The sequence below is a fragment of the Arvicanthis niloticus genome, chromosome 10 (assembly GCF_011762505.2).
Source record: "Arvicanthis niloticus isolate mArvNil1 chromosome 10, mArvNil1.pat.X, whole genome shotgun sequence".
Taxonomy (NCBI): domain Eukaryota; kingdom Metazoa; phylum Chordata; class Mammalia; order Rodentia; family Muridae; genus Arvicanthis; species Arvicanthis niloticus.
In genome coordinates this window covers 23959146-23984995 of record NC_047667.1, presented here as the reverse complement: position 1 = coordinate 23984995, position 25850 = coordinate 23959146, and the positions used below count along the sequence as shown (strand labels likewise).

The following is a 25850-nucleotide window of genomic DNA, read 5'->3' as shown; positions in this document are numbered from 1 at the left end:
CACTGCCCGGCTTAAGCCATCATTTTAAAAAACATTTAAAACTATCTCTAAGATATGAAAGTTGTCAGTTAAAGAAGAGATTTTATTGAGTCTCCCAATCTTTCCATTTTTGCTCTAAAATGTTTTCCATGTCCAAACATCTATAGCAAAGATAAAATTTTTGTTTATTGATGTAATCTTTCTTTCCTTGTGTGAATCTTGAGCAAGAAGAGAGCAAAGTGTACTTGATAGTAGGCAACTTGTACATTGAAAATAAAATAGCATCAGACAGCATTCCAGGCTACCCAGAAATTTTCTGTGAAAGGAAAGGTCTTAGTCTGATACAGCAGAACACTGAGAAGGCTGAGGCAGGGAGATTAGCACAACCTGAGGCCAGCCTGGGCCTGTCTCAAACCCATCTCAAAGAGTCCAAAATTAATAAGTGTGAGAAAGGAGGAAGGCCAGGCAGTGGTGACATGCATCTTTAATTCCCAGGACTCAGGAAACAAAAGCAGGCAGATCTCTGAGTTCAAGGCCAGCCTGGTCTACAGAGTGAGTTCTAGGACAACCAGAGCTACACAGAGAAATCCTGTCTCAAAACAAAACAAAACAAAACAAAACAAAAAGAAGAAAGAAAGGGAGAGAGGGAAGATTAATCAGTGTCACCAGGCTTAGTGGCAAGTCCCTTTGTATCTACTAAGCCATCTTGTCAGCACAATAAAGTTTTTAAGTTAAGGTTGCATGCATTGTATTTTTAGGCACTGCTACAGCAAATTTGACTATAAAATATTAAACATTTTGTTTATATACACTAGAAAACCCAAAGGTTTGCTTTATTACATTTATATTGTGGTAGTGTGAAATCTCTCTAACTGATAGACAAGGAGGTTAGACACAGCATACATGGTTTAAAAATTAAATGAAATAAACAATCTGAAATCTAAAATAGTTGCACCTTTTAGACTTTTGGGTAGATCTCATTTCCAAATCTATTAGCTCTAGAGAAGCTAGGCACAGAAGGACACTGTTTAACAACATGAATACTATGAAGTAAATTACTGTACAGTTTGTGTGAAATACTTGTTTTCCGTCAATCATTTCTAATCCTCACAACAAAGCGTATGAAGAAGATATTCTGAGCTTTCATTTACATACAAGGAACAGGTCAGAAAGGGAACCTGCTTTACCCCAAATCACATAGCAGATACTCAAATGGCATGCTAAATCAGAACTTTCCAGTATTGTCCAGCCTCCTACTATTCTGTAGTTCCTTGGGTAGCAATGTACTATTTATTATAGCCATTCCAAAGGAGGCATGTTCATGCTGAGTGTGGAGGGATACATATATAACCTTAGCACACAGGAAACTGGAAGGCAATGATATTATGAGTTCAAGGCCAGCTTGGGCAATATATTAAGACCCTATCTTAAAAAAAAAAAAAAAAAAAAAAAAAAAAAGCAGACTAGTAGGCCCACACTTGTTGCCACGAGTCCCGGGCAGGGCAAAAGCCACCCAGGGGCCATTGCCCATCACCATGTAATGTGGACTATGCCACTGATAAGCAAGCATGTAGTGGAGAGATGGGAGAGAAAAAGAAGCAGAACAGTTTGTATACTATGAAGAGAAGTGGAACTGGTGACAGCTGGTGGGCTGGTGGTGAGGAACAGCTTGATGTGAGGAACCCGCACTGCCACCTGAGGCCATGGTGATGTCCTGCCCATGCTGCTATGAAAGGCTATGTCTGGGTCCCTGGCCCTGTAACAGCAGGGGTCTGTGTGGATGTGTGTGGCCCATGTTACCTCCAAAGGCCAAGTGGACGTGTCTGTCCATCCTGCTCCGTTCCTTTACCACCTGCACAGAAAGCTGTCCCTACCCATTGCTGTCCCTAGTGGTGTGGGTGGGGAAGAGCTGCCCCAGAAGATATGAGCAAGGGAGAGCTGGTCCTGTCCCTTGCCTGCTGCAGGAGAGTTGGCCAACTCAGCTCCACCTAGGCCCAGATCCTCGACTTTGGGTTATCCCACCCCAACATCTACCCCATCATGCTTGTCCTTTTGGTCTTCTTTTCCTTGTAGTTCTTTGGGACATTAACTTGGTTGTTTTAATGGTGTAGCTAGAGAAGGGGAAATTGCAGGTAGTGAGTTTAAGATGCAAGTGTTTAAGAATAGCTGACTTAGAACTTGTGTTTCTTTGCATTCTTAGTGGATATGAATAGGCACAAGGATGTAAGGAACAAGTCCAAAGGTCAGTGTAGTATGAGCTAATTAAAAATTTCAGGATACAGGAAAGCTTTATCTTTTAATGATGAAATTAATACTGTCTGTTATTCTTAAGTTGGATGCTAATGTTTCATAGGTATTAGTTTGTACTATTCATCTCTTTTATTTGTCTTAAATATTACATAATATTAATTTTAACCAATCAAAGATTACAGTCAGATAATTAGCATATTACTGAGAGAAGCTGGGTTGTGTAGGTGAAGAATAGAGTACAATTTGGCTAACCTTTATACTGAGTGAGGACATCATTTGAGGTCTGTGTAAATAAAGGCTGTTGATTTGTTACTAGATGTGATGAACTCCCTTATAACCATAGCTGGATCCTAATGAATACTAAATAAAAATAAATAAATATATATGTACATATATATATATATATGACAGAAAATTTTCTAATTAATCTTTATGTTCAGAAGGCTAGTTTCTGGACAAAACTGAAAATTATGCAGAACCACTCAGTTTTAAAGCCATGTTGATTGATTGTTTAGTTCTGCACCACTGTAAAAAAATAGTTTGTGGCTGGCTTGGTGTTTACTAGGTTTTTGTTTGTTTTTGAGAGTGTACAGAATATGTTTCTATACTAAAGACACTAGATGTAGGATGAAGACTGTGTAGGCACCAGCTTGGCATCTCCTCCTCGATGAGTTGTGTAGGTGTTGTCAGCAGTAGGCCCTGCTGTCAGTTTGTAGACACCAACCTATCTTGGCAACAGCCAGGGTTGCCTGGAGATTCCTGTGGGAGCCCTTTGGCCAACAACTCAATTGTATGTAACCCAATCCCAGGACTGGGAATTTTGTTTGATGACAAGCAGTGGCCAGTTGGGACTCTTACCCCCCATTATTTGATGATTTCATTTAGATCACCTTCGTATATGTATATATTTTAGGGAGTTTCTACTATGTGAGGGTTTTATACTCCCCTCAAATGCCCCCAATATTAGCTGTCCCTCCTGTAATCCTTCCCACAGCTCCCTCTTCCTTCCCATTCCAGCCCCACCCCAGATCTATTTCTCTTTCCTAAGGAAATCACTCTGCTCCCTTTAGTCCACTGATTCTCAACCTGTGGGCCACAACCTTTTGGGGTTCAAACAACCCTTTCATAGGGGTTGCCGAAGACCATCAGAAAATACATATATTTATATTATGATTCATAAAAGTAGCAAAATTACAGTTATGACGTAGCAGCGATAGTAATTTTATGGTTGGAGGTCACCACAACATGAGGAACTGTACTTAAGGGTCTCAGCCCCAGGAAGGTTGAGAACGACTAATCCCTTACTCTCTCTATACCAGGATGTAGCTTGGTTATCATTGACTTCACAGCTGATATCCACATAGATGCAAATACATATCATATTTGTCTGAGTCTAGGATACCTCCTTCAGTGATTTTTTTTTTTTCCTAGTTCCATTTATTTGCCTACAAATTCATTCTTCTCTTAAGGGATGTCTAGGTTGTTTCCAATTTCTGGCTATATGTTCATGGTTGAGCAAGTGTGTCTGTGGCAGAATGAAGCTTTTCAGTTTCATGAGGTCCCATTTATATATTGTTGGTCATAGTGCCTGTGCTAATGGTGGTGTGTTCAGAAAGTCTTTCTCTCTGCTGGTGAAAGCTCCTTCATTTTAAATACCACTGCTGACTACTTTTGCTCTTCAGCTCTAGGCTGAACCCAGTGTTCTTAGGACAGATTTGACCAATTAAACAGTAATCTGTTCCTTTTTGTCCCTGCACTGTGAACTTGTGAACTCGTGGCTTTTTACTGGCATTTCTTCATATCAAAGATATACAGAGATGTTAGATCAGTTGTAGGAATCTCCTCTGCCCTCTAGGTGGCAGCAGAGGAATGACAGTTGAACTATTCCGATGTATGACATCAAAGAATCTAGTTTGTGTTTGAATCAATTTTCACAGGAGCATATCTCCTGTGTTCCATTTTAACTGTTTTAATATAGGAAAAGCAAATAGCTTCTAGCACATGAAAGCCTCTTGGATTTCCTGATACATCTTTAGAGGACAACAACAGATACAGGGTAAAAAGCTCCCTGGGTTGTAAGTAGGATGCATACTTTACCTTTCAAAGCAATTGATGTCTTTCAGGCAAGCTTTGTAACCTCTTCAGTCTGAGTTTCTCCACTGTCTAGATAGTTTGCATTAGGGAATATATAGATAACATTAAATTCTAAAATTATGGGATCCTGAGTTATCAGTGACTGTCTAATGAACATCCGTTATGTTCATTATGGGATATGCATGCCTTGTCCTCTCAGTGTTGAGGGTCTCTAATATGTTCATTCTCTCCCTAGTTCAGCATTGTGTTTGTCCAAATATATTAGGATTTCAGAAAACAGCAAGATGAATGCTGGAGGGTAGTGTAATTAGGATGGGCTTCATGGATGTGGAACTCGAGTCAGCTTTTATATGTATGAAGGCTTAGACGGAAAAAATTAATGATTTTGAAGTTTATTATATGCCCCTTGCTTTCCTTGTAGTACATGTTGGCACTCAGATAGGTTAAAGAACTTTTGAGTAATCAGAATTAGTAATGAAAAAAGCAGGAATTAAAAACCTCGTCTTCAGGACTCTCCTGCCATTTTTTGACCTCGGCAGGACCACACAAGGTATCTAAGAGGTTAGCCTGAGCGGAACCTGTCTACACCAAGAGCTTGCCAATGCGAGCATGACGATTGGCTCTCCTAATGGCTTTAAAGAGACCGACCATAGCACTGCATGGACATGAGTATTAGGGGAGCAGTCAGTTTGGAAAACACAGCAAATGAAGACTTTCTGTTTTCTTTCAAATCTGATGGGAAATGAAGGGCTTCTGAGAAGCAGAAGAGAAATTGCCTTGTACAGTATTGGGTCAGAATGTTCACTATAAGAGTTTTATCTTTGGCAGAGTTCTGGAACATTGGATAAGATATTTCTGTTTAAGAAGTATTTACAGATAGTGCTTAGCTGAGAGCTACCTAGACGATTGTTCCTGGTTCTTCTTCAATAACAACCTTTCTTCCTCAGGGTCTTAAAGTAATTCTGGGCGGTATATTACCTCCTTGATGTATTTCCTCTTAGGAAATCCCAGTCTCCTAACCTGAGGTGGGTGGGATGGAGGGCGTGATTCGGGGTGCTCATGCACCGGTGCTGAAAATGGCACACTGGTCATTGACATAGAAGTAAAATGTAGTGGCACTAAAGGGTCCTTCAGGAGGCAGCGTCCATTATAATGAAGTCAGCTGTGTTCAACTCTTGGTACACACGATTCATAAATAATGGGAAGTAAACCATAGCTTAGTTGCTCTCTGACAAATGTGCTCTGGACAGATAGGATTTGTCCATAGCAGGCACAGTTCTTCCCATTTTAGGGCTCAGCTCTGGCCCACACTATGCTCTAATGTTACCAGCTTCACCTGCTTAGCTGCGTGCTGCTCTTGGAAAAGCCCTCTGATTTCACTCTGTTTGCTTCCTAGCATCTTACTCACTCTTCAGCCTTCTAAAATAGAAATTCCTCCCCCCCTCCCCCCGTCCCCACCAACCGGTGACATTTGCTCTGCCAAAGGTCATGTCCTCTTCCCCTCCCCCTCTTTCTCCTCTTCCTTTTTAAAAACTTTTTAATGATTCTTTGTGAGTTTTACCTCATCTACTCCAGTCCCATTCATCTCCCCATCCCCTCATATATGCTCTTTACTCTTGCAACTCTCCTGGCAAAGAAAACACACACACAAAGCATAGAAAAATATCTCATCATGGAAGCTGGAGTGTGCCACAGTATGTCCCTTAGTTTATCCCTCTGTCCACACATCTTTACTTGCCAGTGGTTCGAGGTTTCTGGCTTCTCTAACACCATCAATATTGGATCCCCACTGGGAATTCTGGTTGTCCTGTTGTCGCCACGTGTCATGGAATTCCTGTAGCTCTAGATCAGCAGGACTGGCCCTTCCACTCATCCTGTAGATGATGTAGATTTTCACGTGGACCAATTTAGAGCCCTGGATCTGGGCCTGGGTGGTAGCTGAGCTAGTCAGCTCATCCGCACCACCAGGGCAAGTGCTCCAGCACTGCTCAGGCTAGGCTACCCAGTGCCACCATCAGCAGGAAGCTGTGTCAGCTTTCATGCTCCCATTTCCTTGGAGATGGCTCAACCTGACATCTGTGAAGTTAGCAGAAATTACCATATAATGGGGCAAACTCAGGAGTAGGCTAATCAAACAGTGCTGCATAAGGGGAACCAGGTTATCTCAAGAACATTACTGACCCATGCCTCAAGAGCCAGCTCCACTGTGCATGCAGTCAAGGTGCCCAGTTTCCCAAGTGCTGCATCCTGTAAGGGGTGGGGCCAGCTCAGTGCTCTCAAACACCCTGGGTTGGCTCACCCTTGGCATTAACCATTAGGGCCAGCTCCATTGTATTGCCCAGGTGCCTGCTCTCCCAAGGGCTGCAGCCACTAAAGGGACAAGGCTAGCTTTCCTGCTATCAAGGCCTTGGAGCCAACTCTACTGACTACTGCAGGTAAGGGAAGAGGGCAGGAACCCCCCTGCACCCATGCTACCTCACCACAGATGAGAGGCAGGGCCAGCTCACTTGCTCTCATGACCCTGGGGCCTTCTCTCCCAACTACTGCAGGTGATGAAGGGTGAAGGCATCACTCATCTACCTCAAGGCAACTCTCTACACTTTCCCCCAGGGCTGGCTCACCTGTGCCCCCATCACCAGAGTCAGCTCTGCTGTGCTGTCCACACAAGATGCAGGGCCTGCTCTGCTGAGTGCTACTGCTAAGCTGGCTCTCCCACATTCACACCCTCAAGGCTGTCATACCTCTGCCACTAGGGCCAGCTCCACTGTGTAGCCTGAGTGAAGTGCAGAACTGGCTCTCAGGCTCTCCCACGTACTACTGCTAGTGAGAGGTAGAGCTCTGGAGCCAGTGAGGGATGGGGACAATTCTGCTCAGCCCCTGGACATCCATGTGGTCCCTAGTGAGTGCTCGTATTCTCTAGTTGTAGTATGATCCATAGACATCAACCCCAACCCCTGCCACTGCATAGCCACAGACCCAAGTGGCTATCAGCAGACAACTCATGCTGGGATCTCACTATGTGAGGTGGCAGGGCTGGCCACTCTCAACAGGTTACTCCTCTTCACCCTCAAGGAGTCTCCAGTTCCAGCTCTTCATAATGTTCAGCTGTTCCTCTCCTCTTTGTCTCCCATCTGTCCACCACACACTCACACATTGTGGTGGCTCCTGCTAAAGACATGCTATATGGCTGGCCTGCCCCTGAGTGACATCCTCAATCCTCTAGGCACTAGAGGGCAGGTCTTTGGGTGATGTGGCCATCCATAAGTCTCGGTCTATCTTCTTTCTCTCTTGATATACTGCATGGTGGCAGCAAGGCTTTGTGTGTATATAGCCCACCTTTGCTCTGGGGTGGAGGACAGGTCTGTGAGTATCTTCTCCTGCCCACATTTTGTGGCATGACTCTGTCTTCCTCCTCCCGTGCCACAATGCCTGGATTCAATTTGATTTTTATGTGTCCTAGGCATAAAGCAGCTTTGGCCACCAAGCCAGACATCAAGCTAGGATGAACAAAGGTCCGCCATCTGCTCTGCCCCTGACTGATATAAAAACACCACCACCAACACAGTGTCTCTTTGCCCATTGCCAGGGAGCATCCATGTCCTTCTTAATGATTGGATTCCAGGGTCTCTTCATCTTTTACCATGGACTCTCAGCAGCACTTTATAACGTTCACTACTGTTTTTTAACAATTGTCCCTCCATGACCTCTCAGGTACTGTTCTTTCATGGCTCCCCTGTGTTGTTCTGAAGTTTCTTCTGTAATAAGCCAGTGTCTCCCCTTTTCTTCCCAGAGTTCTTCCCTCTTTAAAAGACCTACTCAGTGTTTTGTCCTGGATCTCTTGGTGCTCTTTATAATGCATAGAGGGGCTAAGGGAAGTGCTGGGCTCGCTTTATAGACGTTCTACAGGAGTCAGTATGTCTGGCTGTTCACTCTATAGACGTTCTACAGGAGTCAGTATGTCTGGCTGCTCACTCTATAGACGTTCTACAGGAATCAGTATGTCTGGCTGTTCACTCTATAGACGTTCTACAGGAGTCAGTATGTCTGGCTGTTCACTCTATAGACGTTCTACAGGAGTCAGTATGTCTGGCTATTATTTTCCTGCCCCATAGCCCATCACCCTCATTTCTTCATCGTTTCATGGATCATTATGGAGTTTTCTTTTAGGGTTCTCAAGTCCCCTTAAGAAAAAGCCTAAAGCTTCAAGCAGGAATCTGACATTAGACTAGAACAAAGAAGTAATTTCAGGTAGGAGTCTAGATCTTAGGCTAGAACAAGGAAGTAATCTCAGCAGGAATCTAAATATTAGGCCAGAACAAAGAAGTAATCTTAGACAGGAATCTAAATTTTAGGCTAGAACAAGGAAGTAGGCTTCAGACATGAAAATGACCTTGGGCTAGGATAGGGAAGTAGGCTCAGATACTTTGGTCATCCTGATAAGCCTTTAGAAACAGTGATCACGGGAGTGTTCACATAACTGGGTTTAATGCCTTGCTTCTTTTTTGACTGTTTGTGTTTATTGTCTTGCTTGTTCCTCAACTATTTGCATCTATTGTATTGCTAGACCCTCAACCTAGAACTGACCTTAATACATGCATGCAATCAAAATGGTTAAAAGCATAAAGGAAGAGGGGGTGTAGGATAGGGAATTCTAGGGAGGGGAAATAGGGAAAGGGGATGACATCTGTATTCTAAATAAATAAAATATCCAATAAAAAAAATCCTTTCAAAAAATAAAAGAAAAAGCCTAAAGGCAAACCAGACGAAACCATTCTACCTTCTGAACTTTAAAAAAAAAAATGTTATCTTACATATGTGCTACCAAATTGAGAACTTCAGACATCAAACTAGAAGAGTTTGCTTAGTTAGGGTTTTACTGCTGTGAACAGACACCATAACCAATGCAAGGCTTATAAAGGACAGCATTTGATTGGGGCTGCTTACAGGTTCAGAAGTTCAGTCCATTATCATCAGGAACATTGCAGCATTCAGCAGACATGGTGTGGGCAACGCTGAGAGTTTTATATCTTCATCTGAAGGCTGCTAGCAGAATACTGACTTCCAGGCAGCTAGGATGAGGGTCTTAGAGTCCACGCCCACAGAGACACACCTACTCCAACAAGGCCATACCTCCCAATAGTGCCACTCTCTGGGCTAAGCATATTCAAACCATCACAGAGCCAAAGCAAACTTTCCAGAAACACTTTCCTTCTTTGCTCACATCCCCCTATGAGCAAGTCCTCTCTTTCTCCTTAAGGATCCTCTGGTTTCTATCTGGGGTTGCAGCCTAATGGTAGAGTACCTGCTTGGTATATACAAGGCCCTGAGTTTGATCCCCATATATCTAAAACCAAAACTCCTTCTATTTTCCACCCTTCTTCATCGCTAGTGCTCTGTTAACTCAGGCCCTGCCATTGAACCTGTGGCTTTCTTGCCCCTTCCTTCCCCTCTCCCCAGGGTTGTGCTCCACTGTTATCACCAAGTCACTGGCTCCTACTCAGACCTGAGACTGTGCCCCATGAAATGTGACCTCCCTCCCCTTCCCCTGGAAGCATCTTAACTCCTTAACTCTCCTGCAATGCTTCATTCCTTAGCCCCTCAAAGAATATCAGGTTTTCTTTCCAGAAGAATCCTTGGCATTTTTGATCTTAAATACTGATTATCACTGTGTACATCTTCCCATACGATTCTGCTCAAGAGCACTTCTTCTTCATTTTTATATAGTATCCAGGGTAGATAAAACAAAAGGTAAGATGGGAAAATGACCAGAATGAATGAAAAGGAGAATGAGTGAACCAGCTAAACGAGGAAGTAGTAAGTTACCAAATGAATGGGAATTTAAAATAATAAGGCACATAACTGTGAGTCATAACCCAGTTCCATTTTTCACACATAACCTTAATTCAGTTCACTAATTATTTGGAGTACCTGATAGAGTAGACAGGATGCTATCTGCTAATGCTGCAATGACAGAGAAAAATGCCCACATTCTTAGGACTTTAGAGGGGTGGTTAGCATTGGATGGATGGAATGTTTACTTTGCTATCGGACACGGATGCACTCTCTGTCTCTCTGTCTCTGTCTCTCAGTCTCTCTCTCTCTCTCTCTCTCTCTCTCTCACACACACACACACACACACAGAGTACTAATGACACTACTGCTGTGTGCTCTTGTTCCTGTTTCCATGTATAAATATGGAAGGGTTTCTCCTGGGTCTTTGCAATGGGAAATCTGAGTCAAATGAGTGAGTGCATATTTCCCTCTTGTTTACAACTGAGTTACATTCGAAATATTTTGGGGTTTTTTTTGGTTTGGTTTTGTTTTGTTTTGGTTTGGTTTGGTTTTTTTTTTTTTTTTTTTGCCTATAAAAGAAAGATAAAAGTAGTTTTTCCTTTAAACTCCGATTTCCTTGCTGCTAGTAAAACACTTTGTCTTTTGTTTATAGGCTTTTCTGGTCTTCTGTTTCTTTAATTTTCTTGAAAAATATATTTTGCTGCTTTAAGGTCATTGTTTTGTTGTTGTGCATCTTTTTTTAAGTTCGGGTATTTTCTGTTGTATAACTGATATACTTTTAGCTTATCTTGTTATATTTATGATTTTTATCATACAGATGCTCCCATCGTTTGTTTGTCACCTTTCCCATTAAGATTTGAGTTATTTCTATGTATACATGTCGGCTTTCTTGTTTTAAACAGCAGGACACTGGTGGTACCCTACTCTAGTCTGCGTTACATGATAAATGTTGGAGACAGTTGGTCAGGGCTCGATGGTATAGCCTGTGGGCGTGCAGTAGAGCAGCATGCGCTGGCCTTGTTGGCACATGAATCTGTCATTCTTGGCATCAGTAACACCTGCTGTGACCAATGAACTAATTGTAAAGTGACCTACATAAGTAAAGCACTGTCATTTGTGAAAGTGGATTTGGCTCTGAACACTGATGTGGTTTTTCTTGAGCAACTGTTCAGAAGGGGGACAACTCAAGAGTACACTCTGCTGTTTGGAGGCAGGCCACAAACAACAGGCACATTGGCTCTACAGCAGAGTCCTCCGAGCCATAGTTTTGTGCTGTAGAAGGTGGAGACTAGAATAAGGTATCTGTGGGGTTTCTTACTGAGAGGCCAGACTTTGTAGGCCGTGCGGGTACCGTGTGTCTGCTCACTGCAGCCCAGCATGGCAGCAGTGGGTGCATAGCCCCTGCCTCTGTGCTCATCAGTGACTGCTTGAGTCCTGTAGGGGACACATAACTCAAAGATTTATTGTCTGGTCCTTTTCTCCAGGAATCCATAGTACTCAGGCTAAAGACTCCACACCACAGATGTTTAGGGCCAGATAACTCTGCCTTCCCTATGGAAGGGACATGCAAAATTGTCCCTGGTAGCGTCCATCTAGAAGATTTGGAAATGCTGTTCTTCCCTCCCCCCCCCCCACCCCCCCGCCACGCTTTGTGTTCTCTTTGTACCTGTCTCTGTCCTTTTGGTTATTGAGGTGGTAGCGTGGGTTCCTCACTTGAACTTCAGCTCTGATGTCAGTGCTTATTAGAGTACACAGTGGCACATAACCACATAACCCTTTGGACTCAGTCACACTAAACTGAAGTCGGATCAGACCTTAATATATGGCACATACTAGTGGGTTGCTTAGTTATTTGTCAATCTGACACAGACCTAGACATATCTGGGGAAAAGGAACCTCAACTGAAGAATTACTCCAGTCAGAAAGACTTAGAGACATGTCTATGGGGAAATTTTCTGATGGCTAATGATTCAGGAAGGCCTAGCCCACTGAAGACAGTGCCACCCCAGGGCAGATGACTCTGTGTTATATAAGAAAGGTAGATGTATAATGCCGAGGAACAAGCCAGTGAGCGCCATTCCTCTGTGACCTTGGCTTTAGTTCCTGCTTCCAGGCTTCTGCCTTGAGTTCCTGCCTTGGCTTCCCTAAATGGTGATTCCAACCTGTAAGCTGAATAAACCCTTTTTTCCCTGAAGTTGCTTTTGGTCAGTGTTTTATCATGATAGCAGAAAGCAAACTTAGATGTAGAAACCTCGTAGGCAGCTTCTCAGCCTGAGCAGTACTCACAGTTTTCCTCTCGCCAGCTTAACCCTTTATACAGAGGTGAGCTTCGTCTTTGTGTTCCTGTCATGTGTTGTTCTTTATCTGTCTCTTTTCCTCTCTCGGTATGCAGCAGCTGGCTGTGCCCCAGCCTCCACGAGGCAGTATTTACAGCTCACTTGGGTGGATGCCACAGCTAGGGTAGCCCAAGGGCAGATGAAATAGCCAGACCGCCAGTGCTGCGCCTCTCCGCTCTGTCTTCTCTCACATAAAGAAGAACTCTCCCTCTTCCTTCTGTCAATGACAAGGAGTATTGATTGGCTTGGTACAGTATATAAAATATGCATCTAATGGAATGGTATTTTGGGAACTATTAGTAGCACTAGCTTTCTGAGCCCTAGGATTGTGCCCTCCTCCCCTTCCTTTTCCCCCTTCCTAGGAACAGCTTCTTAGCAAATTACAAAAGCTCTGCCTCTGGCTTGCTGGGTAGCAGTGGCAGTGCAGGCTTACTCTAGTTTCCAAGGGAGACGGGTGCTGAGACTGCAGCGTTTCCCAGCAGCCGCTTACCTTTCCTGCTGTTCATCTCCATGCATGTCTTGACCTTCATTCTGCTATGCAGGCTTGCACAAGAAGGTAACTGTTTTCTTGGAGTTCTCTGCGTCGAGGGGGGCAGAGGAAAAGCAGGGTGGTATGGGAAAAAGCATATGGATATAGAGAGTATAAATGCTGGAATTAGAAAAAAAGGGAGCTCTGAGGTTCTCTGGTCTGTGAACATCTTCCTGTTTGTTGTACCAAAAATACCCTGAAGGTGGGAGCCCTGGCACTAGGTCATAAAATTTAAGAATCCTGCATATAAAAGCACAAGGTTATAGTAATATGGCCTGTGGGAAGCACAGAAGAAAAATGAAAACTTGGAGAAGAAAATGTAATCAATTGCTCTCAACACTCTATCTTCATAGATTCTGTTCAGTGTGTGTTTTATTTAAGGAGAAAGCTGAGAATGTCTCTTCAAAATATTCCCAGCACTCCAGAGGTGTGCTTCCCAGTGTCATGGTCAGTATTTGTGTATTGCTGTTTAAATTTAATGACAAATAAAGTAAAAAATAATGTCCTCTGTTGCACTGGTCACATTTAAAATGTTCAGGAGCCACATGTGACTACTGGCTTCTATATAAGACTGAATATTGGACACTTCCGTTATTATACAAAGTCCCATTTAAGGAACTAAAGACCCATAGAAACCCATAGAAACATGGGAAACTTAGTACAATCAAAGCTGTATCACAAGTTCTGAATCTGTAGAAAAAATATACTTGTGTTTAACACGCACAGGCAATTTCCTCTTGTCAGTCCTCAGCTCATCAGTAAGATGAGCAGTTTCACAGCAGCAGCTTTGTATTGCATAATAGAAGTAAGCTAGAGCTGACTTAAGGTGTATATTTGAAGAGGATGTGTAACACATCTGTCAGTACTATGTGATTTTATATGAGGCTTGAGCACTCATGGCTTGGGTACCTGGGTGGGGGTGGGTTCCAAACCCCATGGAATATTTAATGATGACTCTGCTTGGCCAGACCAATGAGTAGGCTTTTAGCAAGAAGACAAATGGCCTTTTTTCCACAATCAGCATAAATACAAATTCATTATGGTTAAAGCTGACTGAAGTTTTGGAAAACACTTTGCCGCCTTCTTTATTTTGTGACTAAGGGGCAGAAGAGCCTAGCAGTCTGTTTTCTCCTGTTCTACAGTGTTACCCTCCCTAGCCTCCCATGCCATTCTGTATCAGGCAACATCTGACTGTAGAGTCAGTGTTCTCCATAGGAGAATTTAGTCCTTCATACTATTTGATTTTTATGGTTCTTTTATAGCAGCCCTATAATGTGTCAATGACCACTTCTGTAAATATAAAACCATCCTGTACCATCAAACTGCTGAGTAGCACAGACTTTAGTGAGATGCAAAGGATGTCAGAGGAAGGCAGTCAAGGTGGCTCAGTCTACTCAGTCCTGCTGCTGAGATTTGCATGTAGCTGAAATCCACATAGCTGGAATGTCATGATGCTTTGTCAAAGAAACAAATGTTTCATTGTGGAATAAAGTAAGGAAAGTTCTAGATGCAGGAGAGCATCGTGGTAATGTCTTTTGGTGAATAACCTTGTGATCTTGGCTGTGTTTATGTTTCCTTGGGCTTTGGTTGTCTCATCTGCAAGGCAGGGATAATTTTATCATCTCTACTCTGAATCTTACAACTAGATCCTTTAGGCATTGGATCACTGAAAATAACTGTTAAGCAGGTAGTAGTGGCACACACCTTTAATCCCAGCATTCAGGAGGGAGAGGCAAGTAGAACTTTGTAAGTTTTGAGGCCAGCGTGGTCTACAGAGCTTCTTTCAGGACAGCCAGGGCTACACAGAGAAACCCTGTTTCAAAACAAAAACAAATAAGCGAATGAAAGAAAGAAAACTACTGCTATAGAAGAAATTAGACTTTATTATAAGGATTTATGAAAAGTTATATACCACCAAAGAAAAAAAGAAAAAATTTTCCTGAAAAACAGAATATTTGTTTTCAAAACAGAAAATATAAATAAGCCTAACAGAATTTGAATATTTTACTTAAAACTTTCCTCCAGAGTACACTAACTCAGGTAAATTTTATTAGTGAATTTTAAAAATTATGTAACCCAAATCATACGTACATTATTACAGAAAGTAGATCAGCAGAGAATTCTTCCCAACATATGTAACCTTAACTCACAAAGCTGGCTGTTAGAAGAGAAAAAGAGGCCACATTTCTTTTATGACTATGAGTGTAGAAACCTTAAGGTATACATATTTGATTACATATAATATTGTAATACATATATATAATACATATTGTCTGAGGCATGGCTGAATTGGTAAAATGTTTGCCATGTGTGACCTAGGTTTGGAGAATAACAGCACAACTCTAGTCCAGCATGTCCTGGGCATGTGAGGATGAACAGATCCTTGGGGCTCCCTACCCACCTAGTCTAGCTGAACCCATGAGTGCCAGGTTCAGCTCAGAACCTTGTTCCAAAATAAGGTGGAGAGTAAAGAAGCCATGTGACGTTAACTTCCGGCTCCCATACGCCACCAGGAGAGCACATGTATCTACACACATTTATATCTTGAGCTAAGTGTGTGGCTCCGTGATACAGTACTTTACTAGCTTGCCCACACGGGCAAAAAAGCAAAAACAAAATATAAAACACAGAACCTGGGGCCTTTTGTTTGAACCAACACAGTTTAAATAAAAATCAATGTGGTGTTGCCATACAAGCATGAGGACTTGAGTTCAGGTCCCAGCATTCACATAATAAGGTGAGTTGGTGTACAGCTGTAATCTCATCACCAGGGACACAGGGTGAGGAGGTTTACCAGATTGTACTGGCCTGCCAGTCTAGCCAATCAGTGAGCTCTAGTTTCAATGAAAGACTTTATTCAAAAAAACCAAAAAACAAAAAACAAAAAAAACCCAATATACATGGGCTATGGAAATAACTCAGTGAGTAAGAGGGTTTGCCACACAAGTGTGAGTACCTGAGTTCAGAACCTATGTAAACCTGGATATGTAGCATGCTTATTTGTAACCCAGATGGTCCTATGGGGAATAGGAGGTAGAAACAGGAGAAGCTTCTGGACCAACTAGCCTGTCATATACAGTAGTAAGGCAAGCCTGTCTAAAATAAGGTAAAGATAAGGAATGATGGTCAGGTTGTACCTAACCTCCACACAAAGGCTGTGGAATGTGTGCACAGTGATGTCTGCATTCCTGCGTTCATACACATTCATACACATTAATGCATTCACAGGGAGAATGCTAAAGACCTCTAATCTCCATGTGAACATGTAGACACCTGCATCAGCACACACAAACCTTAGTTGGGTTCCATAAGATAGAAGTTTTAGGTTAATTTGATGGGCGGTGTGTAAAGAAACTCCATAACCAATAAACTCCCCTGTAGCGGGAAATCGCTGAGAGCAGGATCAAAGCATGGACACTTACTATCACCTCGTTTCTATAGCATGGCCCACAGCTCCCTGTCCCAAAAGTAAGACAAGAAAAGACAGGAAAATAGGAAGGACAAGAAGGAAGAAACAAAATTCGATTTTCTTTTTACAGATGGCGCACTCTGTATGGGTAGTGGCACATTTACAAATGTTTGGTGACTGCCATAACAGCATTCACTGATGGCACATAGCTTTCTGGCCATTTTGAGCTTTACCGACCTTTATTCTCAGCATGCGGGAATCCCTTCAGGATGTAGAGCACTTTCTCATTCCTCTCTTCATAGGTCTTATCTGACTCCTGTACGGGATGAGGAGGCAGAGTCTTTACGGAAAGCACGCTCCAGACAAGCTCGGCAGACTCGGAGGTCTACTCAAGTAAGCATGACCTGCCCCTCGCCTCCCCCACAGTGTTCTTTTGTCTTTCTCCCTTCCCAGGACAGTATGTAGTAGTAAACATACTAAAGTAAGCATGACACCCTTCCCCAGTCCCAGTGGAAGCATATAGTAAGCACACTAAAATGAATGCTTTTATTCCAGCCACTGTAATTTCATCACAGTTGTCACGTCTAAGGGTGTACCGTGTGGAATCTAACAAGTTTATGGCTGTCTCTACTCACACTCACCTCCATTCCTCCAGGCTCATTCCAGCTTTGCTTAAGAACTGTTAAGAAGCCTGTACCCGCCACACGTGGAGAATCTCTAACTGATAGCAGTTCAAAAAGTTAAACATAGACTTTCCATTTGACACAACACACACAGATTACTCATAGATAAATACATGAAAATACATTTTCACATTAAAAACTTGTATAGAGAATTATATAACAGCATTATTCAAAATAGCCAAAAAGTACAGCCAACCCAGTATTGTACTCCATAATAAGAATGAACAAAATATGCCATGCTCATACAGGGAAATATTATTTGGAATTAAAATTGACTGTTATAGGAGCTGGAAATAATGCTTGTACAGTTAGCACTTGCTGCTGTCACAGAAGTTCAGAGTTCAGCTCCTAGCACTCATATCAGGTAGCTCACAACAGCCTGGATCCAGATCCAGGGGCCCTACAGGCCTTGTCTGGCCTCCTTTGGACATCTGCATACACATGCATAACTCCACACATAGACATACGCGTGAATACAAAACATTAAAGTGGTGTTACAGCATGCATGAACTTTGAGACAACATCTCAAGTAAAACAGCCAGGACACAAAGAGCATGTTTGTTAGGATCCTAGTCCATTATGCAGTGTATCCAAAATGGCGTAGCCAGAGGGGGGCGGGAGGGAGAGAGAGAGAAACAGAGGGAGGGAGAGAGGGAGGGATGATTAATGCTTGGGGTTCAGGGAAGAAGAATGTGAAGAGACTCGCTACTGGCTGTGGCCTCTTTTGGGAGTGACGAAAATGTCCTGAGAGTCGAGAGCAGTGGTGGTGGAAAAGACCAGAGCATCCTAGGAACCATCAGATCACACATAGTAAAAGGCAGAGCTTTATGATACAGAGTTCTATTTCAGTTAGAAAAAAGGTCAGGAGCCATGAAAGCGGTTTAAGGAAGAATGTGATGTAGCTCACACTATTTGCAGAGATTGGCGTGTACGTAGATGATTGCCAAGCCAGGAAACCAGAAGATTAGTTAGGAAGCTATTCAGAGTCGTCCCAGCTGAGGGCAGGACCTCAGGGTGTACTGGCCTTGCATGTGGAGGAAAGGTTGCGAGAAGGCACAGAAGGAAGCTGAGAAAGCAACGGAGCAGAGTGAAGAGAAAGCCAGAAGATAGCAGTAGCATTGAGATGAATGAGAAGCCTGTGTGCCAGAAAGGAGTGTTCTTTATCTTTTATTTAGATGGTGTGGAAGTCAAGAAAGAAAGCTAATGAAGGGAAAGGGACATTGTACAATATAGTGACAAAAAAGATCAAATCTGTCTTTCCTGGCCCTCCCAGAATGGGTGTGTGTATCTCTTCTTCCCATACGCTCCATCTTCCATGAAGCCCGTGACTGTTTCTTGTTTTTCTTTTATTCTAGTCAGTGTACATAAGAAAACTTGGCCATTTCTACATTTTTAAGTTTATATTCAGTGTCATTAAGTAATTCCTATCAGCACTGTCCATCTCCAGAATGTTCTTCGTCTTTCCAAACTGAAACTCTGTATTCATTAAGCAGTCACACTATGCAAAATGAGCAATATTCTGTTTTCTCTCTCTGAGTTTGACTGCTTTACGAATCATATAAATGAAATCATGCAGTGTGTGTCTCACCCGTTTGGCTCATTTCATGTAACACAGTGCTAGATTCATCCATGTTGTCCGCGTGGCATCATTTTATAAGTCTGTATGTATATGCCACAATTTACCATTCATCTTTCAGTGGACACATGGCTCCCTCAATAAGCCACTGTGCAAATGGCTTTGTACACGTCTCCAGACTGCTGTCAGTCCTTTGTGGGTGTACAAATATCTATGTGTGTGCTGGCTTGTATGATAATCCTATTGTTAATCCTGAGGATGTGCTGTTTGCATAATAGCTGGCCTGCTTTCCACTCCTGTCACCATCCACAAAAATCCCCATTTTTCTAGATCTTTCTCAATATTTGTATTATAGTTTCAAGGATTTTTAATATAATAGCCACTCTAGTTAATGTGAAGTAGAAGACTGACTGTAATTTTTTTTTTACATTTTTAACTTTTTAAATGGGGAATGGCACACACATGGAGGTCAGAGGCTAACTTAAGGAATCAGTTCTCTACTTCTACCATGTGGCCTGGCAGCATGTGTCTGTATGCACTGGCCCATTTCAATAGCCCACTGGCTCAATCTCTACTGTTATCTTCTCCTTCAGTGTACAGTAGATAAATAATCGGAATATGTATGCATATATAATTGAATATATCAATGAGTGAGAAATAATAGTCTGGGTATATAGTCTATTCTTAAGTGGTTTTAAATTTATTTATGAAGAGACAGGAAACCTTATCTTGAGAATGGCATATAATTAAAAGTGGAAGAGCCGAAGATGCACAAGTGTCTTGTAATGAAAGCAGACGTGGTGGGCGCGCTTGTAGTCCCAGCATTTGGGAGGTAGAGGTAGTCAGAGCAGGAGTTGAAGGCCAGGCTCAGCTACATAGTGGTGTAGAGGTTTGCCTGGGCTACATACAAAAGAGGGATGGAGAGAGAGGAAAGGCAAGAGAAAGAAAGAAGGTGAAAGAAATTTTGTAGAAAAAGACTCAGTAGAGATAGCCAAGGTCCACATCAGAACTAGGAAGGATCTTCAGACTCTTCAGAATCTGTACATGACCTTTGAAAATATTTTTAGGTTCTTAAGGGACACAGGGTCCACAGAAGCAAAATTATCCAGAAAGTAAACATCCAGTTCTTGACTGTGGTGGATGGCCCAGGCTTTCTCAGGTCTCACTGCCCTCAGCCTCCTCCCACTGCCTTAGCTTTGCTAAACTGCTGACGGACACCTGCATTATCCCGACATCCTGTTTCTGAGTTTTTGGACAGACTTCTTTAGCCACAATGCCTTTTGCCCCTCACACCCTGCCAAAGAAGCACTTGTTGAGGTCAGAGGACAGCTTCATATGTTAGTCATTGCCTTCTGGAACTGAGACAGGGTTCTTGCTCACCACTGATCATAGCAGGCGAACTTGCTTTACAAGTAAGTGTCTGTACTCCCCAACAGTCTGTGCTTCCCATCTCCCCAGAGGTGTGTTGACTTGGGTTCGCAGATCCAGGCTCTGGTCCTCTCACTCATTCATCCACTGAGCTGTCTCCTCATGTCCCCGAGTTTTTATCTTAGTATGTACACAGTATCTTACAATCATTCATTTTTTTTTCATGTAATTTCTGGTAGATGAAACGTTTCTTGAAAAGAGTGCTGGTGAGCTAGGTTAACAGTTAAGAGCACTTACTACCCTTGCAGAGGACCCAGGTTCAGTTTCCAGTGTCTACACAGTGGCTTACAACCTTCTGTAACTCGAGTTCCAGAAGATCCAGCACCCTCTCTGGCTTATTCTGTAGGCTCCCGCATGCACATGGTGCACATAACTCTGGCAGGCTCACACACATACCCATGACTAAAAATAAATAAATCTTTGAAGAAAGTTTCTTGAAAAGAATTACTTGACTTGCCTCTGTAGTTTACTTAGAGACATCAGTTACTTAAAAGGGTGAATAAAATTAAGAGTATCTATTTTTTTTTAAAGGCAGCTGTGAGGCTAGAGAGAGAGTCCTGCAGTGAAGGGTGCTTTCTGGTCGTACAGAGGACCCTACATTGTCAGGTGACTCACAACCATCTGTAATTCCAGCTTCAGGGGAGCTGGCATGCTCTACAAGGAATGTACTTGTATACATACGTAAGAGTATTTGTATACATATAATTTTATAAAATAAAAAGGATGTTATGGATTTGGTAACTAGTGTCTGCCTTCTAGCTTTGGGACATGCCCCATCTGAGGCTCTGAGAATATAAGCACTCTACTGGAATAATCTCACGCTCTCCTTAGTGCTGCTCTGCCCCAGGTCTACCATTTGGCTTTGCTTCTGTCATGCTGCTACAATGATCCCAGGAGGAACATTAATTGTTCGTATATCTCTGTGATTCCTAAAGTTACTCAGGAAATAACGGTAGAAGGGAAAAAGCCAATATAGCGTTTCAGAAAGTTTTGTTATTTTAGCCTAGTTATGAATTTTCACCTTCTTGAACCAGGTTTTAAATTTTTGTTTTTTCCAGTATTTACTGCTCAGAGAATAAGAGGGTAACCATTTGATCTTGGGAGAGGGTAAAGTACACTCAAATAACTGAACACAGTTTGGTATGGACCAAGTACATATGTAACAGTGGATATCACTGTTGACCTATTTTTGGAAGGCCAAGTTAGGAAAGCTAAAGTATTGGTTCAGAGTGTACGCAGATGTAGGTCTGAGTTCTCTATACACCATGGTGCCTATTTTAAGTGTGTGTTGCTAGAAACGGTCTTCTGCTGGGAGATTCGTTTAGGTTGTTTTGAGGGCAGTTTCCCTGCTCCAGAATTCTGTGTGTTAATGTGAAACTGTCTTTACCACTTGCTATTTTCCCAGGGTGTTACTCTAACAGACCTTCAGGAAGCAGAAAAGACTTTCAGCCGATCGAGGGCAGAGAGACAAGCTCAGGACCAGCCTGGTGAGAAGCTTGAAGATCCTGGTGGGCTTGAAGGGAGCACCAAGAAGCAGGAGCCTTCAGCAGCCCCAACAAAGGGAGCTGGCGAGGGCCAGCAACCTCGGGGCAGAGGTCTGGACGAAGAGGTGAGCTCTTTTTCCTAGCATGCTCTGCCCACAAGCACGAAATTTGGTGACCCTTCATCAGTGGTGGCTTAAATGCTATTCTGCCTTGCAATGAACAATTCCTGACAGTCACTGTGTGTTTATAGCTGTCTTTGGTGCAGACCTATTTGGCTAAAAACACCCAAAGGAATTCAGTTCTTGAAGTGATCACTTTTCTCCTCAGAGTTAACTAATGCTTTTGAGTGAATGTCTTACTATTCCTTAAAGAGAGGATATAGTATAATAAGATATAAATGAAGAGATAAGTATTTTTATGCCAGATACCGTTTCAAGCATTTAAAATATATTAATTGGTATAATCCTCAGGAGACCCCTCTGACATTGATATTAGTATTTCTATTTTATAAATTAGGAAATTGAGTCCCACAGACTGAGTAACTTACTTTACACTCTACACATAGAATAGTCAGCCAGTGAGGATTTGAACATAGGCAGTCTAACCATACAGCTTGTTCGACACTAATGTGTTGTTTCCTAAATTCCTGGGAGTCACCATCTGTGTGGACATGTTTCTAGTGGAGGTGACATTCACAGAGAGGGCCAAGGGTATAATTAGGGCAAACATGCTCCTGGTCTCCATGGTAACCGTTGGCCCTGTCACTGTCATCACTGCTCCTCTCTCTCAGAAGTGTCTTAATGTGGGCCTAAGAGTAACGGTTACTATAGCGACAAGAAGACGGTGTCTCGCATGTCAGTGCTCTGAGTGCTAAGTTTTGTGAACTAATATTACCATGCATTTCATTTTTTAAGTTATTGTTTACTGAGTGCTGGTTCTCAGATGGAATTCCAGTACCCAACACACATTTTCTAATTAAGCCCCTACCATCCTGGCTGAGGATGGCTTTATCCCTATTTTACAGATGAGGAGGCTGAGGCCAGAGAAGTTAACTTTTTCAAGTTCACGCAGTTACTGCCTGCTGAGGATAGACGTTAAGTCAAGTTCTATCTCATTCCAAAACTTTTTGACTTCATTGTTTCTGTCTTTATAGTTTATAAATTTAAAGGCACATAACCTCTACATTGTGAACCTAGAAGAATCTTCAGTTTCAACTCTCAAAAAAAAAAAAAAAAAAAAAAAAATTCAAGGGGAAAGAGAAGTTTTTTAGTTTCAAGAAAGTGGTTCAGTGCCTAACATGTGCCAGGCCTTGGTTTGATGTCTAGCACGTGAGAGGAAGTGAGCTTTCCAGTGAGTCGTGTGGCATGTCGTGGATCATCCAGACTTTTGCTCTCTGTCCTCAGGCCATCACCCACTGTTGTTCCCTGCCTTACATGCCTGAGCTTTTTATTTCCCATTTCTTCTGCCTTTGAGCACTCCATCTTAAAAATGCCACTGCTTTTTCCATTTTCAAGACCAAAAAAAAATTATTAACACCGAGCAGTTTAGTCATTTTAGTAGCAGTGTCTCAGCTGCTGTGGTCACGATGGAATCCTCAGAGGAGGAGTCCACTGACTAACTACTGCTGCTGATATATACTGACTGAACGTCAACTGGTAATAAGTCTTCTTAATATTGAAAAGCCCAATTTGAGGACCCTTACTGTCTTTATCCTTTGAACTTGACCCCTAACATCTCATCCTGTGAATTATTTCCAGCCTGTCTATCATCGCCTAAGGTGTTCAACTCAACCAGACAAACCCACAACACCAGTTTCTCCGTCTACGTCAAGACCCTCACTATACACTGGCTCTCATCTGCTGCGTACAAGTAGAGCTTCGGTCCCTGATTCTGAGAATTCAGAGACCACCACACACACCACAGCGGCAAAGGAAATGGACATGAGTGGTATGTATAGCTTCAAAAGTCACTTCTTCGTGTGCACAGCCCAGGCTTTTAAGATCCACATTGTGTGTTATCTTTGGGCAGAGAAAGAAGAGGTTGATTTGGATGATCAGTCCTCTAACAGGCTGTCTGTCCGAGAGAGGAGACGACCTAAAGATCGGCGAAGAGGCACGGGCATTAACTTCTGGACTACGGATGTAAGTACATTGTTCTGCATGGGCACACCATATCACTGTGGCTGCCATTCTTCCTGTAGAGATCAAAAGAAAGAGTGCCGTGTGATGCCATGACTCTCATAGAGATAACAAAGAGCTTTTACTAAGAAAAGACTCTACTAGTATGGGACTTGTTCAGTGTGTTTCTGCTAAGTGCCTAGAGCAGTGCTGAGTGCAAAGTGGGCACTGGAACTGATAGGGGATTTTGAAAGCTGGAGATTTACAACTACTGTGTGAACAAGTGGATACATTTGGCAAACTTTAGCAGTCCTCTCTAATAGTTTCTGAGAGTCATGTAATTGAAAGTATCTTAAGACTACCTATAAGCCAAGATTCTAACTATTTTACGATAATAAGATTTTGAAGGAAGGGACTAGAGAGATGGCTCAGTGGTTTAGAGCACTTGTTGCTCTTTTAGAAGAACCAAGTTCAATTCTCAGTACCCACATGGTGACTCACAGCCATCAATAACCCAGTTCCAGGAATCCAACAGGCACACACATGGTACACATACTTGCATGCTGGCAAAACCTTCAGATGTGTAAAGTGAATGCATCTTTGGGAAAAGCAAAAACAGTTTAAAAACATTTCAAATGGCTTAAAATCTGTAAGTTGATACAAATTTACCTGTGTCAGGTTGACCTTTCTGGCAGGAAAAGGATCAAATTGTAGAAAAGAGGTCACCACTTACTAACCACAAATGCACACTGTACTGTAATGCACTCCCGCCATAGCTGCTTCTAACCTTCTCATTCAAGCCTGCTACTAGTATTTTTAAGCCAAATGGCCAGCATCCTAACCCAGAGGCCCCTGATTCCTAATGTCCAATTTGAAAGTTAGGTAAAACTATTCAGTGAGACAAGAAATATAATAGTAGTAGTCATTCATTACAAACCATCTTTGACAAACCATCTTTTAGTGAAAATGCATTTTCTTGTTTTAGGACTGGATTGATAGTGTTTTGCTTTGCTTTGCTTTGCTTTGCTTTGCTTTGCTTTGCTTGCTTTGCTTTTTCCAGTGGGGATTGGACTCAGGGCCTTGCACACACTGGACAAGCAGACACTCTACCAATAAGCTACAGACCATATGTTGATATCTCCAGACCATAGGTTGATAACTTTGACAGAGTGAAATAAAGTCTTGCTTTTTGAAAAATATGTTTTCATCGCTGTATTTGGTTCGACACTTTTTACCACAGTGATGCTTCTAAGTCCCTGCCTGTGGCAGATGTTGAAAGTGGCAGTGGTGGCATCACTTGCCTTTCAGGCTCATTGCCCACGTTTAAAAGACCAAGAAGTGTAACTGCTTGGAACTGAACTTGCTGTTTTCAGCGAGGTCTGTGACTGTGGTTCCTATGGGTCTCCTCTTTCCATTTCAGGAGGATGAAACAGATGTCTCTGAAGAGGTCAAAGAAGCATGGGTAAGTGACCAACCAGTGATACACAGTCCCTTCAAGGGCTATCTTACTCTGCAGCATACAGTTTTAGGAGATGAGCAGATCTGGGCACATGTGTGTTGAGTGAGATGAGCATTCCTCTGAGAAGTGAGGCAGGTCGCTTGCTGCTGCTACTTTTTCCTGTCCTGTGGCACTGCTCATATTCTTGGACAACTTTCTAGTGTTTGGCTGTGCTACCTGCCAGACGTCAACACTGATAGAGGCTCTGCTTTTTTCTTTCTTGACTATTACTAGATTGGATAAAGTACTTAGAAACTGTTGGAAGAAAAGAAAAAAGTGATACAAGTTTCTAATGGTTCTCCTCTAACAGAACATAAATAAAGAGAACATAAAATTTGAGGCCATTTAAAAGTATTTATATTTGTCTTTGTGTAAGGGTAAGCACCTTACCTCTTTTGTAACTTGACCTTTTGAAGCCAGGCACCCGTGTCCCTCTGCACTGAAAGCCCCACACCCAGCGCTACTCATCTGAGCTACTTTTATACCTCTAAAACACTGAGGGAAGAGGGAATTTGGTTTTGGTAAACATTTATACAAACCCATGTCCTTTGCTTTTCAAAGCATGTAAAATGATAGCCTTCTAGCACCGTGCGTTTTAGTAATGTACATTTATTCTCAGAATATATTTAATAATCTTTCCAGAAAATCAAGTAGCTCATTTTTACCAATATAGA

General features: G+C 42.4%; 1 protein-coding gene and 1 non-coding gene across 9 annotated transcripts in view; one reads left to right on the top strand and one right to left on the bottom strand.

Annotated features, from left to right (window-relative positions):
* Ppp1r12b (protein phosphatase 1 regulatory subunit 12B) overlaps positions 1–25850 on the top strand; it is a 203273-nt gene that overhangs the window by 92235 nt on the left and 85188 nt on the right. For all 8 annotated transcript variants that reach the window (XR_013112823.1, XR_013112824.1, XR_013112822.1 and 5 more), the window contains 5 exons: positions 16693–16783; positions 21483–21686; positions 23319–23508; positions 23590–23702; positions 25099–25140. Coding sequence is in view for 5 of the 8 variants with exons in the window: in XM_076941236.1 (XP_076797351.1) it covers positions 16693–16783; positions 21483–21686; positions 23319–23508; positions 23590–23702; positions 25099–25140 (640 nt within the window). In the remaining 3 variants the exon portion in view is untranslated. The remainder of the gene's footprint in view (positions 1–16692; positions 16784–21482; positions 21687–23318; positions 23509–23589; positions 23703–25098; positions 25141–25850) is intronic.
* Positions 7771–7915, bottom strand: LOC117716723 (small nucleolar RNA SNORA48). Its single transcript, XR_004607817.1, has one exon. It is a non-coding gene; the product is annotated as a small nucleolar RNA SNORA48 (small nucleolar RNA).